This window comes from Harpia harpyja, chromosome W (assembly GCF_026419915.1).
Source record: "Harpia harpyja isolate bHarHar1 chromosome W, bHarHar1 primary haplotype, whole genome shotgun sequence".
Lineage (NCBI taxonomy): Eukaryota > Metazoa > Chordata > Aves > Accipitriformes > Accipitridae > Harpia > Harpia harpyja.
Window position 1 is genome coordinate 6103769 of NC_068968.1, and position 18691 is coordinate 6122459.

Consider the following 18691-nt stretch of genomic DNA (forward strand, 5'->3'; position numbering starts at 1 on the left):
CAATCCAACGGTGCACACCATCCTCCTGCTGTGTCCAATGTCACCTGCTCGTCACACTGCACTGAAGCCCAATTCTTATCTACCGACTGAGAGGACTTTGCACCATCCCTCTTACCCAGAAAGACTGGTATGACAGATGGAGCCCGGAGTCGGGAACTAAATGAACTCAACGAACATTTTATGAACATAACCCATAAACTAAAGGCATGATATCTGTGTGTGTGTATACATATATATATATATATCATTGTTCATATGTCTCAAAGGGATGGAAAAGGTGGTGATGATTGACTGGGATGTAACTAAAGGTATGGGAACTGAGCATGATGTCAATGGTATAGAATAAGGGGTGGATACTGTCCTGGTTTCAGCTGGGATAGAGTTAATTGTCTTCCTAGTAGCTGGTATGGTGCTATGTTTTGAGTTCAGTATGAGAAGAATGTTGATAACACTGATGTTTTCAGTTGTTGCTAAGTAGTGTTTAGTCTCAAATCAAGGATTTTTCAGCTTCTCATGCCCAGCCAGCAAGAAGGCTGGAGGGGCACAATAAGTTGGCACAGGACACAGCCAGGGCACCTGACCCAAAGTGGCCAACGGGGTATTCCATACCATGGGACGTCCCATCTAGTATAGGAACTGGGGGGAGTGGGGGCGGGGGAATCGCCGCTTGGGGACTGGCTGGGTGTTGGTCAGCGGGTGGTGAGCAATTGCACTGCGCATCATTTGTACATTCCAATCCTTTCATTATTACTGCTGTCACTTTATTAGTGTTATCATTATCATTATTAGTTTCTCCTTTTCTGTTCTATTAAACTCTTCTTATCTCAACCCACGAGTTTTGCTTCTTTTCCTGATTTTCTCCCCCATCCCACTGGGTGGGTGGGGGGAGCGAGTGAGCAGCTGTGTGGTGCTTAGTTGCTGGCTGGGGTTAAACCACAACGCCTGCTCTGATTGATTGGTAATAAATTGAGTTAATTTTCCCCCAGCTGAGTCTGTTTTGCCTGTGACAGTAATTGGTGAGTGATCTCTCCTGTGCTTATCTTGACCCATTAGCCCTTTATTATATTTTTTCTCTCCCCTGTCCAGCTGAGGAGGGGAGAGTGATAGAATGGCTTTGGTAGGCACTTGGCGTCCAGCCAGGGTCAACCCACCACAGTGTTATCAACACTGTTTTCAGCACAAATCCAAAACATAGCCCCATACCAGCTACTATGAAGAAATTTAACTCTATCCCAGCCAAAACCAGTACAACAAGGTATCATCTTACTACTACTTTTGCATCCCCATTATGGTAAATTCATCTTGATCAGACTTCCCTAGCATCCATCATGTGAGACATAAAAGCCTTATAGTAGTTAAGATATATAGCAGGTGTTTCTTTGCTAACTCTCAAGTGTTTATAAATATTTTGATTATTTAATCCAGAATTTTAAAAAATTAAACTGTTCCATAATTTTTCAGGTTTTCCCCCCTCCCCTTTTTGAAAGAAGCAAAGAGGCTGCTTCTTTTCCAGAGCATCACCCCTGTTCTCAAGGGGTTCTTAACTACTCCAGTATCTGAGATAGCTTTAGATGATTGTTTAAGCAAAAATCTTACAGGACAATTTGTAAGAGTCCAAAGATTAAATTCTTTGGTCGATTTGAAAGCATCCAGTTCGTTTAATATTCTTATTCTATCCTACACAGGTATTGTCTTGGCCACTTACTTGCATTAACTTTTATTAGAAAATATGAATCCAAAAAAAGCATTAAACCCTTCAACTTTCTCTGCATTGTCTATCATTAGCTGCTTCTTTCTGTTCTGTAGTAGAGCAACAATTCCCTTCTCAGTATCATGCTGTTGATGAGCTTATAGGATGATTTCTTGTTACTGTTGATATCTATAGCTCCTTTTCTACCTGACTTTCTTTATATGTACTTATAGAACTGAACCATTTCCAACTTCTGTATGCTTTGCTTATGTTTATTGTCAGTGAAACCCATCATTAAGCAAATTGTTCCCTTCCTACATTCCCCATCTTCTACTTTGTGTCCTTAGTATAATTTCTTTGCCAGTTCTTCTTAACCTTTTACTCCTTTGTCTTCCTGATCTCTACGTTTATTTGAGACTGCTATTTTTATTTTACTTTTATCCTCTATTTAAAAATTATTAGCTCTGCCATTTCATGGTCACTCCAATTCACTTTACGTTGTGCTCTCACATTCTCAACCTAATTGGTTAGCTCTTTCACTACTTACTTACTTCACAGTCTGCATCAAAAAAATATTACCAACTCATTCCAAGAACTTGCTGAGCAGTCTGCATACTGTCCTGTACCTTCCCCAAGGTCACGCCAAATTTCTGCAGAATTTAGTCCAAGTCGCCTCTGTTAACCACAGAACAATCTTTCTCCTGTAAAAACTCAAAGAAAGATAAATAATATCACTCAAATTCATAAATACATACTCTGATCTAATGTGCCCCCCCCAAATTTATTTGGAGAGCTAATACTAGAAATATTCTTCCCATGTTTGGAACTACTTTTTCTTGTTCCATAGCATTATGAGCCCCTTGAGTGGGATGGTAAGGGAACATAAATAAGAGAGCTTTTACCATGCCTTAAAGACATGAAGGTTGTTTGGGCTTGCTTCCTTCCTGTGACATTTTGGATACAAAAGGGAGAGTCCAGCACAAAGTTTACAAAACAAACCAAGTGCTATGTGCATACCATAGTCTTGGTAATGACAGCGTGAGGCAGAACATTTGGTACATCGTACATTCTTAGGTCTGATCCACATGCTTTAATAATGCCATAGGAAATCAGACAAGTTGGTTTGGCTACCAGCTTGAATATGCCTTACTGTGTAATTTACACAATTAAAATAATGAGATGTTAGGTCCTATGATTATCTTTTAACTATACATCATATTTTATTCAGTAAGGCATGACTTTAACCTGGGGTCTGAAAGACTAATCGGTGAGCAGAACCCTCTAATTAAAATGTATTCTTATTTATACCGTACTATTAATGTTCCCTAAATCTTTAGCTGATGACTGAAATGCTTTTTGATAATAATACATACTATTTTATCTAGCGGGGGTTTTTTCTTTCTTCAGAAACATCTATGAAACAGAAGGGATGAGACTTTCTATGAAAAATTGTGGGAACACATAAAATACACAGTACACTTCCTGTTATGTAAGACTATTTATTAGTCTAAATACTTGTGCAATATTTGGCAAATGATCAAAACTAGTTTCTCCTGATGTGTTTACAGTGTTCTAAATTAAAAGCAAAGCCCATTTTCAAGTGATATTTGTCATACAAATGGAAATGTTCCTCTCATGCTGCATGTGGTTGTACTTTCTGCTTGACAGGATAAACTACAAAAGTTGAGCACAAAGTTTGTAACAAAGTTCTTGTGAGAATTAAAGTTGCGGTCTAGCAATTCTTCTTATAAAAAGAACCAAAGGAGTCTTTCCCCCAGTGTAGGATTTTTTTTCTGTGACTGCATGTTTACTTCCTGTCTGATGCTGTACTTAATCAGCCATGTTGAGAGAAATTATTTTGATTTCATTGCATATTCTATTGCTTTTTACCCCATTTTAATGTTCTTTCCCATAACCTTTGAGTGGTAAAATGGTCACACACAAGAACATTAGAGCTCCCATTTCTCTAGTGAACACTTCAGAAATGTACTAAGGCATAAATTTACCAGAAGTTTTGAACAGACACTGTGTTTTATATTAAACTGTGAAAAAGTAGCTTGCAGTGCTAGAAAAATACTATTAAAGTGTTACAAAAATTACTCAGTACCACATGCTGTCCTGGTTTCAGCTGGGATAGAGTTAACTGTCTTCCTAGTAGCTGGTACAGTGCTATGTTTTGAGTTCAGTATGAGAAGAATGTTGATAACACTGATGTTTTCAGTTGTTGCTAAGTAATGTTTAGTCTAAAGTCAAGGATTTTTCAGCTTCTCATGCCCAGCCAGCGAGAAAGCTGGAGGGGCACAAGAAGTTGGGAGGGGACACAGCCAGGGCACCTGACCCAAAGTGGCCAACAGGGTATTCCATACCATGTGACACCATGTCTAGTATATAAACTGGGGGGAGTGGGGGCGGGGGGATCGCTGCTCGGGGACTAACTGGGCATCAATCGGCAGGTGGTAAGCAATTGTACTGTACATCATTTGTACATTCCAATCCTTTTATTATTACTATTGTCATTTTATTAGTGTTATCATTATCATTATTAGTTTCTTTTTATATTCTATTAAACCGTTCTTATCTTAACCCACGAGTTTTACTTCTTTTCCTGATTTTCTCCCCCATCCGACTGGGTGGGTGGAGGAAGTGAGTGAGCGGCTGTGTGGTGCTTAGTTGCTGGCTGGGGTTAAACCACGACACTATGCATTCAAAAATCCATGCAGCACTTCATGTTACACAGAAAAAATGTGCTTCGGTAATTTTTCATGTTATAAATAGACAGATAAGCAAATACATACACTGTATAATTTCCAAGAAAAATACTTCATATTCCAGTAAACCTGTCCCTCTTCTCATATCTCAGATTTAGTAATCTTTTTATTGAGTTGCAGACTGACCTTGGACCTTTAGTTATCCTCAAATGTAAATAAAAATTACTGGCATCTGTAGTTTTGTTTCTTTTTTCCTTTACCAAAGTGCTTTAATAACCATGAATGGTCCTGACTGAAATTAAAATGAAACAATCTGTTGCAGTTCACGAAAATATTCATTTGCCATATGTAGGACACCACACTGTGGATGTTTTTTTAGGACTGTAACATCAGCTGACTCAGGGATACTTGGAAAGAGAGTAGGTGAAAAAAAAAGTGAATGTATGCAGTCTTTAAAAAAATAGATCGGCTGGTATCCCAGCCCTTCCCTACGTCTCTAAGGAGCACATTTTGCTTCCTGTTCTACAGCTTTCACAATGGCAACAAAAATGTTTTGTTTACATGAAGTAAGCATAATTACTACAGTTTTTGGAGCTGAGCATTTTCAGAGATGGTAAAGAAACATATTTAACAAAGCTGAAACTGACAAAGAAAATAATACTGAAAACCAGTTATAACACCACATTCTGTAAAAAAGACTTGTATAATAAATAACAAACATGGCCTGAGCTATCAAACCACAGCTACATGACCAAAAATATGCTAACTGTTGTTTTCTTTGCCTTTTTATATTCTTCCTGTTGCAAACACCTCTATTATATTATACAAAAAGATTCTGCCATAATAAAATGAGATCCTTGCTGAAGGCTGGTTTCCAATTCCTTCATTTGATGTAAGTATTAAGTAAATTCAATGTTGTCAGAAAATTTATGTCATATTAAAGCCACAGTAAGATAATAGAATTGCAATTAGCTCACTATGTGAGCCATGAAAAATTTTAGACAGAAGATATCCTTTGTATATAGAATATGCCATAATATTCAAAACTGATATTGAGAGGCATGGTCTGGAGTGCAGTAATAAACTAGGAGGTCAAGTTTCTTTAGGCTCAGCTCTAAATATATATTTTTTTTTTTATTTTTTTTAATTAGGAATACTCCTTTATGCTCAGATACCCATAAATGCTTTTTGAGGAGATACAGATAAATATAATAAAGATACAGGTTACTAGAGAAAGAAACATTTCAAACTGACCAAGGATTGAACTAATAACCCTGCAATTTCCTTATTTTAGGAGATAGCTTCAGCAGCTTATGGAAAGTTTGAGCAGCTGGAATCTGGTCTAACTGCAATGGATGGGAAAATGAAACAGCAATCTATTGGATTACTACTGTTGCTGAGGGAAGCAATCTAAGATATGGCCATGTGAATGGACAGGAAGGAAAAAAGATCTTAGTCAGGGATTGGGGGACATGCATTAATCATCCTGAGCAGCAGTATATTTTAAGCCATTGTTATCCTGATACACTCCAGAGATCCTTTAGGGAAAAGTTTCTGTGCAATTGTTACAAAGTCTATCAAATGCGGAGGGAGAAAGTTGCAGCATGATTTCACTCCAGCCACACTATAAAGAAGTGGTATAGAGACAGAAGATTCTAGTATGGAGTCTCTGGAGTCTCTCTGTGATCTCTTGAAGTCAAACATGAACAGGAAGAGAGTACCTTCCTTAAGGAGTTTTATCCCATGAGTTTTATATAAGAAAAGTTATCAGAAGAAAAATAAACACTGCAGACTTGCAAGGAAGCAAGCTGATGGATGAAAGCATCAGATTAGCAAGTGTCACATGGACAGATTGTAATAGATTAGTTATAAAATGGCTCCTGGAGGCTTTCACACTTTTCTTACTACTCAACTTCATTATATTACTTTGTATATATAAAGTAATCTTCTGAGAGCCAGCTGACTTTCTGTACATTCTGACATGCTACTTAACTGTTTATCACATCAAACACAATCATAAATAGATAAATGAGGAGTCTGTAGCAATTTTTTTTTTAAGGTAGATAAGTCAATTTTGTTCTCAGCCACAATCCTGCACTTGTTAAGAAGATGAGACATTTCTGGCAAAACAGAGTGGTTTATAAAGAATTCAGACTGCAGATGAGTTAGTGTTCCCTCTGGATGTCATTTGCAGGCCACACTTACATTTTTCCCATACTTGAAAAGACTAGTACATAGATATTACATAAACCACATACTAGGGATCTAATGCAGACATAGAAAGTTCCAGAGGAACCTCAGATATTTTTGTGTCACCATGACTGTATTTAGAGGAGGTTCTGATATGACATTTGCTGTTATATTCTGTTTCTTGTTATTTTAAAAGTTCTCACACCTGCCTATGAGTAGCACACTTGCACCATTCTAATAAAAGACACAAGGCATGGACTTTTCTTCTTAATTTCCATGTATCTTGCACTGTTTTGCTAGGATTTACAGTAAGTTTTGTTGTTGGTCTAGAAATTGATGTATATTAATGCATCACCTGAGAGACTATTTTCCCCTTCCATGCCTGTTAACACTATCTCACAATACCATCAAATAAGGATTGTCTTTCTCCCAGTTTTCTAGTTTTCACTGTCATAAATATCTCATGATAAAAGCTAAAAATCTTCTTTTCAAAGTAATCTCACTATTCTTACAGAAAATGAGAAATTATAAACAATTACTTCCAGCCCCCTACAATATTTATAGAGAATATATGTTGTCCAGCTGTCACAGTCTCTTGTCCAATGTAGCTTTTCTTACATAAATAACTTTGACATTTGTACATTCACATTTTTAACAGGCTTTTTAAAAAAATGTGTCACCAAGCCTTTTTTGAGAATGGGAACTAAATACTTCAATCTATGTTAACATGTATATTGTCAAGTACGTATGATGTTGACGTGTATATTGGGGACTAGTTAAATGTGTACTTTTAATTCATGGATCAACCCTTGACAGCTGATTATTTTACTTTTGCTCTCCTCCGAAATCCCTCTAGTATTTTTAAATCCTTAATGGGAACAGGGCCCAGAGAAAGGAACACTGTGTTCTGCTACAATGGCTCTCATCACATTTTATCATCTTTTCAGCTATTTTATATGATATAGTATTATGCTTTAGTACTTTCTGATTGTTATACATACCATGAACATCCTGGCTTTCAGGGCCACGTAACACAAATCCCATGGAAATCAATGCAATATGTTCTCAGTGTATTTATATACAACACAATTTTTAGAGGTCCAAATTGTTAGAAAGAGACAGAGGTTTAATGTCATACCTCAGAAATGTAGGTATAATGGATGCTGACTCTGGCACATAGAGATATCAGGACAAATTTAGGTTTTTACATATGTAAGTTATTTAGATGCCCATTCAGCCATTTGCACATCCAAGAATCTGAGTAGCATGGAAAAGTATAATAGCTGTCTGACATTTTAAGTTGTGTATACATTTGTGCAGGGGGGAAAGGGAGAGAGGAGGAAAAATTGACCATGGTACCTGAATGTCAATAGTATTAGATGCACGTGTAGCTTCCCCAGAACCTCTTGGGCTGATGCAGGTTTTCTCAGATCAGATCTCTCTGATGTAGCAAAGGCAAGAAGGATGCTTACAGGAGATGAAAACCCACATAAAATCATAGCAGAGTTGCAGGCCCTGCATTTGGTCTTGTAATCTTGTGGAGCTCCATAGTGTTTAAAGAGAAGACGAGGAGGAGGAATTACCATAACTCTACTTCATACATTAGGATTGGCACACAGCTAATAGCTGGCAGAATCATAAAAAGTGTAGATGTGTTCCTGCAATATTTGGAGTTATAAGAGTAAATGTCTTCTGCTGCTTTCTCTTTCAAGCAAATAAACACTATACCTTTACTTTGAGCTTTTGCTCATAATTCACCCAGCCCTTTTAGAGCTGACATAGAATAAATAATAGTTGAAGACCTGGCTGCCTTCTCTTTCTACATGAGTAAGTTCTCTGTAACTCCAGTAATACTGACTCACATATCATTATTGTGTCACAAGAGAGTTAGCCTTAGAGATACTGAAAATCAGTAGGACTCTGTGGCATGAGTGAACAGTAAAGATTATGTCCTGGTAATCTTACTCAGTTTGAGTAAATCCCTTATTCCACTCATTAAAAAGTCCCCTTGAATAAGGAAAGTAGGATCTGGCACTAAGTTAAAGGCCTCAGGATTTGGCCTAGTATTTTTAACTTTGAACTTGGGATTCTGTAATGGAACAATATGTGCTACTCATTCTCATGCAATAAATACTAAAAATTATTTTGCTGTATTCTTGTAGTTACCAAGCTTGTATTGTGCAATAACCTGTAAAAGTATTTTAAAAACAATATGGTGTTAATAAAGGCCATATTTTAATTACATTCTCTGTGGGTTTTCTGCTAAATTCATTGTGCATCGCCTATTTTCAAAAGCATATTTGTATACTAGCAAGTAGAAAAGATTTGTAGAATTTGGTATTTTAATATAACTTCAGAAATGTGTTTATGGTGCAATTGTACATTTCTGTTAAGTTCTACAGAAAATGAACACTATGTATTCTCATGAACTGCTCACATGGACATAAGGGCCATAATGAAAACATACAAAATAATAAGAGAAGATAAATCAGGTATTGCCATTTACCCATCTCCTGTTCATGAACGAGGGGATATTTGGCTATACACAATAATACTAAAAAGATTTAAATATATCACTATCCTGTGCAATACATAAGCTTTACTGAAGGCAGAAGTTTGAAGGGATTCAGAAAAGCATATCTATATTCAATCTTTATATCTACAAAAATATAGATGCTGATGAAACATGAAAATATATTACTGTATTTATAAATAATTAAGTTAGGCAGATTTAAAAGAGGGACTGACACACACACTTCACAGTATCAATCAACCACTACCTGATGTCACTAGGAAAAAACTTACCTTGTTAATCAACAGTTATTTTCCATGGGCTTTCTTAAAATTTTCTGTGAAGCCTTTCATACTAACAATTATCAGAGGCAAGATTCAGGACTAATCAAACTTATCTGGCATGATAATTCCTATGTTCCCATGAAAAATGACAATTTCTGTATTGATAAATCAATGGGTTTTCCAGTTTCCATATATGACCTCTCTTAGCATTCTCATTTGAAAGCATACCCTACAGACATTTTTCAGTCACTGTAGTTCTAGTATATGCCTAACTTGACCAAAATAAAAGTCTAACCCACTTCTCAAGTTTGATTCAAGTGTTTTCCATGGGATTTGACAGAGTATAAGAGCATTCATGTTACATATCCTTTTCCAAAATAAGTACATCCACACACCAAAATCACCACTTATACACATTTTTAACAGTGAATAATTTACTCCTGGGGGTGTAAAGATCCTTATCTGTTTTTTAAATATGCCATATATAAACCCAGACATGTGAAAGGGTAACAATATAAATCTGCAGTGTAAACTTACACATAACCATACCCATCTTTTAAGTGTTCCTGTGAGATAGGACAGGAAAATATATCCTTACTATTTATGTTCTAATTTATTAATCACTGCTGCTGAAAGTTGGAGTATGGGAGCAGAGTCCCACTGCATTCTCTCCCTCCTACTGATCAGTGGCAATTCTTCTGCTTCCCCGATACAACATGCTGGAGGAAAGCAGGCTAAAGATGGGGCTGGGTGAGGAGGTCAGCTACACCAAATTTATTTTTCAGTTGTCCAGTTTAGAGGATGAGACTGTAGACAAAAATCTAGCTTTATATGAACCACCCACACTCCTGCATTTTATAACTTCAGTTTATGGAAGATACTCCAAATTTTAGCCATAGAAGTAATAACTTGGGCATAGAATGATTTGTCATCAACTGCAGAATTGTAGAGATAACACCTACTAACCTACATACTGGACTAATATGATGAACATAATAGAAAATCATGTTGTAATTAGTTCTAGTTTTGAACAAAAGACAAATTATTTCTTTTTTCAAATACTAAAGGGGGATGGGGGCATAAATAGCATCTGATTGTGCTCTTAAGTTCCATGCTATAGCTTACTTGCAATGACACCCTTCAACAAATTAACTACATCATTGCTTTTAAGTATTAATTGCACAAAAGAAATACACAAAATAGTGGAAAATATGAGCTAAAAGGAGAATAATAATCTTCAGTTATGACAAACAGTAAGTAACAAAAAATTAAAAAAAAAAACAAAACACAATAGATCTGTTTACACACATAGCAACACTGAGATTTTTAAGTCCTCTCCTTGAATGCATTACATGTGATAAATAATATACAAAATATTTATAGAATTTTGTGGTTACTTACAGAAGATATTTAGCAAGCAAAAAGCTAGTAGCAATCACTGCCTGGTGTCTCATATCCTTGTAATTCAATGTATTTATTTTTTTTTTCATGCAATAATCTTGATCTTATTTTCAATAACATATATAGAGAGCTTGACTATGGGGTCTATTGTATTATTAAGGTATGAGAAAAGAATTAACAGGCAATTTTTGAGAAAGGAATCTCTGTGTGTTATTGACTCTCAATGTCACAAATACAGCTCAGCAATTAAAAGGCTCAAAAAAGTTCAAATTGTACCATTGATTTCTGTGCCAAGGTCCACCCAGAATGTGACTGTGAATCATCAGTGCCTGAAAAAAAAAAAAATAGAATAAAATCCTGGCCTTGCTGACATCAGGGAGTTTTGCCATTGCCCTGACTGCTGGACCAAACTTCAGAGCTATCAGAAGAGACTCAGACTGCTCTTCATCCCAAAAATAAATCGACAAACTTTCTCTCACTCTAGTCAAATATGAAATTAAAAATCACTAACTCCATTCTGTTTTAATTAGTATTTTAAGACTATTAATTTCCATGATCTATAATGGAACATTTCCATAAAGAAATTTTTCAGAAAGTGCTTATTTGTTAATCTGATTTATTAGTACTTTAAGAGAACGGGAGAAGGACTTCTGCCAAATCTATGTTCTATTTATAAATTATTTTTATTTTTTTAAATGAAAGACTTTGGTAAGCCCAGCCAAGGGGGTATGATGCAATACAATCTCCATGTTCCAATGGCTCTTCTCAGACAAGAACACTAAAACCTTGTCCAGTCATTATATGAAGAAGTCCTTGTCTATGCAAATTTTAAGGGGCTAGTACTATCATCTGGATTGTTCTCCATATATTCTGTTTTATATTTAAGAATTTCTAGCAAAATGCCTTGTAGTCAGCCAGGATATTCCAGTTCAGTTAACTAAGCCATTAAAACCAAAGCCATATTGGCTGTAAGCCTTATTTCATACTTACAATTCTTTTATGCCCCACAGCAGGAGCTGAAATAGCAGATTATCTCCTCTAACACTGCTACTTACTATTGCCTGTCCTTATATAGATTTTGCCAAGTTAAGCTTGGAGTTTATAGATCCAGTAGCCTTTGACCATACTTCTTTCCATGCCTATACAGGCATAAGCACAGACCTTGGCAAAGATGACATTGTCCAATTTTGTCACTTCAAGGCTCTTAAAACTTGAAGATGCACAAGTCCAACATAACTAATTTCATCTAAAACACAAAGTTATAATACTGAAAAAAGTTTGTTATAGTAAGCCATTCAGGAAACCCAATACTCTCTCTCACATGAGACAGGAGAAAAAGTTCCTTGATATTACAATTACTGTGTTAGAATTTGTGTGGCTTTTGGTTAATTTATACTAAGAAGTAAGTTAAAGAAAGCTAAGGCTATGAATTGGATACTGTTTCATTTATAAATATCCACTTTATTTCAATTCTCTTCTAAAAAGGTCTTAAGGAAAAAAAATACAATTTAAAATATGTGTAAGTTTGGCTGTAAAAAACAAACATATAAGTTGAGCACAGCGTAAGAAACAAGCCTTTTTCTTTTTTTTTATTAACATATTTACAAGTTCATAAAAATCAATTGAACTGGAGTAGATGTTTTGTGTTTGTCACCAATATTTTATTGTAACTGGTAACTTGCACGCTTTAGAAGAAGAAAACAAAGTTCACTATATATAGGCTTCAGTACTGGCTACTTGACTATACATGAGGCATAATGATCATAACACAGCCTACTCTCCATAATAATTTGTGCACAAAAAGACACCAGACATTATGTGAACATTACAGTGAAATGACATCACAAGTCCAGTGATAAGTCAGCATAATAGAAAACATATTGATCTACTGCAAATGCCATTGTTTTTAAAAAACAACAATAAGCCTTTATTCAGTAGTAACTTAACCAGAGTCTGATGCAGAGATTTGTTGTGTAGTTATAAGTCTTTTAAGGGAAGCAACCTCTGCAGATAAGTTTGTTATGCCCTGCTTCAAATACAGGTTCTCTGACTCAGAGACATCGAAGATACTGTCTTTTATTTCAACAATTTCAGTTTTGCAACTACTCTGAATTCTTACATTGAGTTCCTTGTGATGCCAGAGTTCTGGTTTGAGAGACCAGTCTTGGATATTAGTCACTTGAACTGAGAAAGGAGTGCGAGAAGAATGCACCAAGTTTTGTGCAGTGTGTTTTTCAAGCTCAACGGGTCTTTTTGATAACATATCAATAGGTGATGATAGTTTCTGTGCAGCATCATAGTCATTATCTACTGCTTCCACCTTAACTTGCATGGCTTTGGCTTTAATTCGAAGCTTGTGAGGCAAAGCTGAAGAATTCACTTCTGGAACTTTAACTGTTGCACGAATATTTTTATGTTCAACTGGGGAATGGATTGGACCCTTAGGAACCTGCTGTTCATCTTCTCCATCGGATGACTTTCCAACTGCACTGTCATCAGTTTCTGAAGTTCTGGGGGAATTACTGGAGGACCTATTGACTCGGAACAGAGGAGGAGAATGTGAGTACATGTTAAAGGTAGTTCCCATGTAGTGTGGATATATGGATGCTTTCTGTGAACTTCTGTCATCTCTTGGCTCTCTCTCTAATTCCATGGGCTCCTGTTTTATAATCTGGAACTTATTTTCAGGACTTCTGCAGTTGTTTTGCATACAACTTGACTGAGTATGCTCTACTGATGATATTTCAGACATATCAGACATAGAGCTTTGAGGAGAATGCTTAATGACAGAAATACAACTGCTACCAACTATAGATGGTTCATGTTCATCCACAAATGAATTAATATTTGATTTGGAACTTTGATAATCTTGGAAATACACAGCTGTTGAGCTACTGAGTTTCTGTATCTCTTGGGCATAGGCTGCAGAAGTAATTAAACCAAACTTCAGCTTCAAAGAAAGCAGCTCTGCCTTCAAAGTGGCATTCTCTTCTCCCAGTGCAATTAGTTTGTTCTCTAAGACAAGGTCATTCAGTCGTCGTTTTTCACGAGATCTTTTAGCAGCTTCATTATTTTTCCGCCTTTTCTCCCAATACATAGCATCTTTCTTTTCATCTGGAATGAATTCTCGCTTTCTCCGGCAAGCTGAAGATTTGCTTTTTCCACTACTTGCTTCAGTGAGTAGTATCTCTTCATTTGTAGACAATTCTTCAGACACTTCTGCTAAAGTAGACTTAAGTACCATGATTTTGTCCACATTGCTACTTGTGTCAACAGGTCCATGTTCTTTTTTAAGGGTCTGCATTTTTCTCAGCTGCATCAGAAACAATTTGTAATAGATCTACAATGAGCAACAGAGCAAACTATGTCCCCAGTACTTCTCATACCACAACTTAATGCAGTACTTTGAAATCCACACATATTCTTCCTTTTGTTTCATATTCTCAAACAGAAGTGTCTAGATCCAATTTTCTTGTCAGAGGTGATGAGAATCTTCTAAATAACCTTCAATAAATAAAGAATTTGATTACTGTTTAGGAATTGCTGGTTTGGGGCATTCAAAAGTAACTTTCAATAAAAAGCTTAGACTAGCATTTGATTCATTAAACCTGCTGTAATGTGAAGGAAGCTTGACACTGAAGCAACTGATATTCTAATCTTTATGATACCTAGGTAGCAGATTTGCTTCCAAAACAAATACAATATGATCCAAGGAAAATTAATTTAAAAATATATATATTTGAAATTTGATCTGACAAAAATGTCACAGAACTTTCCATAATATCACTGACTTAAACCTAACACTTAACACTGCTGAACACCAGACATGTTGATGAGCAGCACTGGAAAGTATCTTGTCCTTCCAAATTAAAACATCTCTTCAGAAAACAGCTGTGGTGCATGATTTAGCAATGCTATATATTTGGGTCCTCCACAGATTAAAAATAACATAAACTGATTTAGAGAAGCTAGAGTGCTTTCTATTGTCCTAAAATAACACTGCTATCCATGAAGTTATTAAACATTTAACTACTGCTTTTGTATCCTGTAAGTTTATATATATATAAAATGTGTGTTGTATGCATGTGTGTATACACACATGCACATACTTCAAGTTTTAAAATCCCTTTTTGATCAATCATATCAATTCAAACTAGTAAATGCACACATAATTCTGGCAAATACAGAAGCAACATGTTTTCTCTTAAATAAGACTGTTTCAGGACAAGAACTATGTCTTTGTATCTATCTGTATGGTCTCCAGCTCAAAGTGATGCCACTTTGGTGTCCATCCAACACTACAATTTAGGGAAAATATTAGTAATGATAGTAACTGGTAATAATAAAGAGCAGAAAGGGTTTTTTCTAAACGCATGCAGACCATGGGCATAGCTCATCAGTATGATCTTCTATTTAATCAATGAAAATTCAATTGCAAGTCCAAACAGTCTCATGCAGCCAGATACTGGCGTTAACCTACACTTAAAATCCAACAAGCTGCAGAGTTCATGTCCCTTGCTTCACGGGGCTTCTACAGTTTGGGGCATTTGAGGACATAATCTGCTTGTTTTAGCACTGGTAACTCCTGTTTTGGCCAGTCTCCCTCCTGTACACATTGTTCCTGGCACAAGTAGAACGACCATAGAATTGGTAGCTTGTAAGTCTACAGCAAATATAAGTGTGTATCAAAACAATGGTGGTTTTGCATGCAGCATTCAACTCTGCTTTCAGCCAGAGTACATCAGTAAAGACAAAAGTGTAAGCCACATGTTTTATGTCAGTCTTACTGGTTTGATATTTATGTAATTAGTTCTAATGCCATTGGTTTAGTCAGCTAACAAAACAATAAAGCTCTAGCTCTTTCCACATATTACCTGAACACTTTTATCACGGTAACTGAAATTGCTGCTTTACAAACAGGACTCAAAGCCCTAGTTTGTTAATAGTTCTCCACGTGGATCAACCCAATACTGAGTCTGTAAACAAATTAAATTCCATCTGACGATAATGGTAAAATGTCTTCAATAAAAAAAGCCATTTCACTTCACTTGCATTTTATAATTCCACTGGAAAACATGAGTATTTACATGTAAATTAATGAACTGTAATGATTTCTCTGATTATATTTCAAATTCCAATATTTTCCCTTATGATTAATTTTTCAATTGCTTTATCACTCCCTCATAAAGTATTATAAAACCAACATTTAATAGTACCTTACATTAGTCATTATAAAAGATTTTTTTTGTTGTTGTTGCTTGATGTTAATGACATTGAGTGCCAATGTAAGTGTAATAACACTCGACCCTAACAATTAGATCTAGTCTTGCTCCCACAGCAATTTTGCCATTGGCTTCAATAGAAGCAGGATACAATCCCAGATCCAAATATTAATGAGACTTCCATAGAATTCATACTATTTAAGCAAGAAATCACACATGCAGAAATCAGGAAAATTTCATTTATCCATGTCAAAATAGTACATTAAGAATTTGACCCTGGGGATTTGTGTATTCAGATTGTAATACTTGAAATGTGTCAAAGGGTTGTGACTCAGTCCTTCAATCTTCCCTCTGTTCTTTGTAATTTAATTAAGTCAGTTCTGCTTTACAATATGCACATAGGTCTCCACACATACATATGTTTCTCCAGAGTAACTGCATATTATTATTTGTATTTATCAAAATAATTCACATTATCTCCAAGCTTAATTTTTCAAAATGTATTCTGTAATGAGATATCTATTTAATTCTGTTGCTCTACAAAACTAAATTAAATCCCATTTCAAGCAGTCAGATGCTTTCAAACAAACTTCACTTTTGTAAAGCTGTGTCTGCAAAATTTACCTCAGTCCTTAAAAAAAAAAAAAAGGAAAATAAATGCAAAATAACTTCCCATTTTAGAGTGATGCATTTATCAATGTCTTTTTAATAAACAAACAGCTCAAACCACTATGTAGCAAAGTGTCAAAAAACAATAAAAGCTCACATTGATACATCTGCACATATTTCTAGTTGTTGTTTTCCATGTTCCACATAGGTATCATATAATTATGTTATTGCTAGCATTCTGTCAAAGGTTATGTATTTTAAAAATTTGTTCACATACCAGGGCTGGTATAGAACCTGCTCATAGATACCCAAACATGACCAGTTTGTACTCTGTAATTTGAAAAATTGAAGAATATATTTTGTACTTTCTATCTGTTGCCTCAAGCCTTCAAAAGACTGATTAACAAATAAGAAGGCGGTGATAGCTTAAAGAAAAAAACTAAAACTGAGAAGGGTGGTATGCTTGCTATTCAAGGACTGTTTAGATTATGTGCACTCAAGGTAAAGCTTATCTAGTTTAAGATTCTGCTTACAATAGAGGATGCTTAAGGAGTGTTTGGATAATAGTCCGTTATCTGGTGCCTTGACATTTCAGAGTCACAGACTTGCTAATCAAGGACATACATCCTCCTTCCGCACTGAGAAGGAGGTGTTGGCAAGAGAAACAGACTCTGGTGTCCTCAGATGACACATGACCATAAAAGGACAAAAGGTGTAGGGGTATTCTTCCCCAAAGGACCACCGAAGACCACCAGAGACCCCCGCGCAGGGGTAGAACACTCTGGGATGATTGCTCAAGAGAACAACACGTCATGCTTGCTCAACATAATGAATATGCAATAGTTAGGTGGAACATATGTATTAGATAGGCGTGGTGTTTTAACTAGCATATAAGTATGGACTGAAAAAACCTCAGTAGGTGTGCTCGATTTGTGGAAATCTTCCACCTTGCACCCTGTGCAGAATAAAGCAATGTCTCCTCTCTAAACATACTTTGTGTGTTTTGGGAGTTACTTTCTGATCAGGTAATATATCTACAAAGCATTTTTAAAATATTTGCTAACTACCTCAAGACTTCTATGAAGTAGAGAAATAATATTATGCACATACAGGGGAGGAAACTGAGTTTAATTTTAGTTGATGGATACACAGCCTAACTAAACACTGCTTAAACATTTTGGAGCTACTCTACCACTACTGCTTTTCATAGACAAAAAGTATGCACCTTCCAGGTCTATAATAATTAAGAAATCCTCTTTAACTGAGGATGTGGCCTCCAAAGCCCAAACCAACCTCTACTGAAATCATCCAACATACTCATTCTTGCCTTATATCTAGCACCTTCAGTAAAATTCTGTTCCTGCTGAAGAAAAACTTTGATGCCAACTCCACTGGAATAGTGATATTATCCCTAGATTTGTGGGCAAGAGGATCTAGGCAATGGGGAGCAAATGAAGTTCAAACTTTCTGGAAGCACTAGGTAACTGGATGCTATGCTATTATAGATTATCGAAGGTCAAAGAAGGAAACAAAATTTACAATACCAATGTTACCACCAATTACTGCTGAATCCATTAAAACAACATAGAGAAATACAGAACTATTGCTCCTGCATTAGGGTTCCCTTTTCTTACAACTTAATAGGCATTTTAAGTGTTTATGGTTCCAAGATCAACATGTAATTAGGTCAGTGGAACACTGATGATGATGCTTCATACAAGATGAAGTATTTTGGATAAAATGTTGATTTTCTTTGTCTTATTGAAAGAAAATCATGGTAGGTGTCTATACAATATAATTTATGCAAACATCAAGAATCATTCATTTCTTATGACACTTTTCAATCAAATATAAAAAAAATGAATAAGCTCATCATGGCACCTGGAATACTATTGCACTTTCATATTACCCAACTCCAAGTTGTATCGAGAAAGCTGATATCATATGTAATTTATATAAAAGACTTTAATTGTTAGGAAAATTAGTTAAGTTACTGTTTATCCTAATAACTACAAATTAACTCATGAAAGTATAGTTTTCTTCCCAAAGGTAAAATACACAAATTATGAAAGTAA

General features: G+C 35.7%; 1 protein-coding gene across 9 annotated transcripts in view; it reads right to left on the minus strand.

The window, feature by feature from the left end:
- Positions 1 to 18691, minus strand: part of LOC128136105 (nuclear factor interleukin-3-regulated protein-like) — a 264047-nt gene that overhangs the window by 230357 nt on the left and 14999 nt on the right. For 6 of the 9 annotated variants that reach the window (XM_052775231.1, XM_052775228.1, XM_052775232.1 and 3 more), the window contains 2 exons: positions 12905 to 14289; positions 11062 to 11114 (listed from right to left, as the gene is read on the minus strand). In XM_052775231.1, coding sequence (XP_052631191.1) covers positions 11062 to 11114; positions 12905 to 14104 — 1253 coding nt within the window. In that variant the 5' untranslated portion in view covers positions 14105 to 14289. Of the gene's footprint in view, positions 1 to 1034; positions 2392 to 8234; positions 8777 to 11061; positions 11115 to 12348; positions 14290 to 18691 lie in introns of those variants that run through there. The other 3 variants (XM_052775237.1, XM_052775238.1, XM_052775236.1) reach the window with 3 other exon arrangements.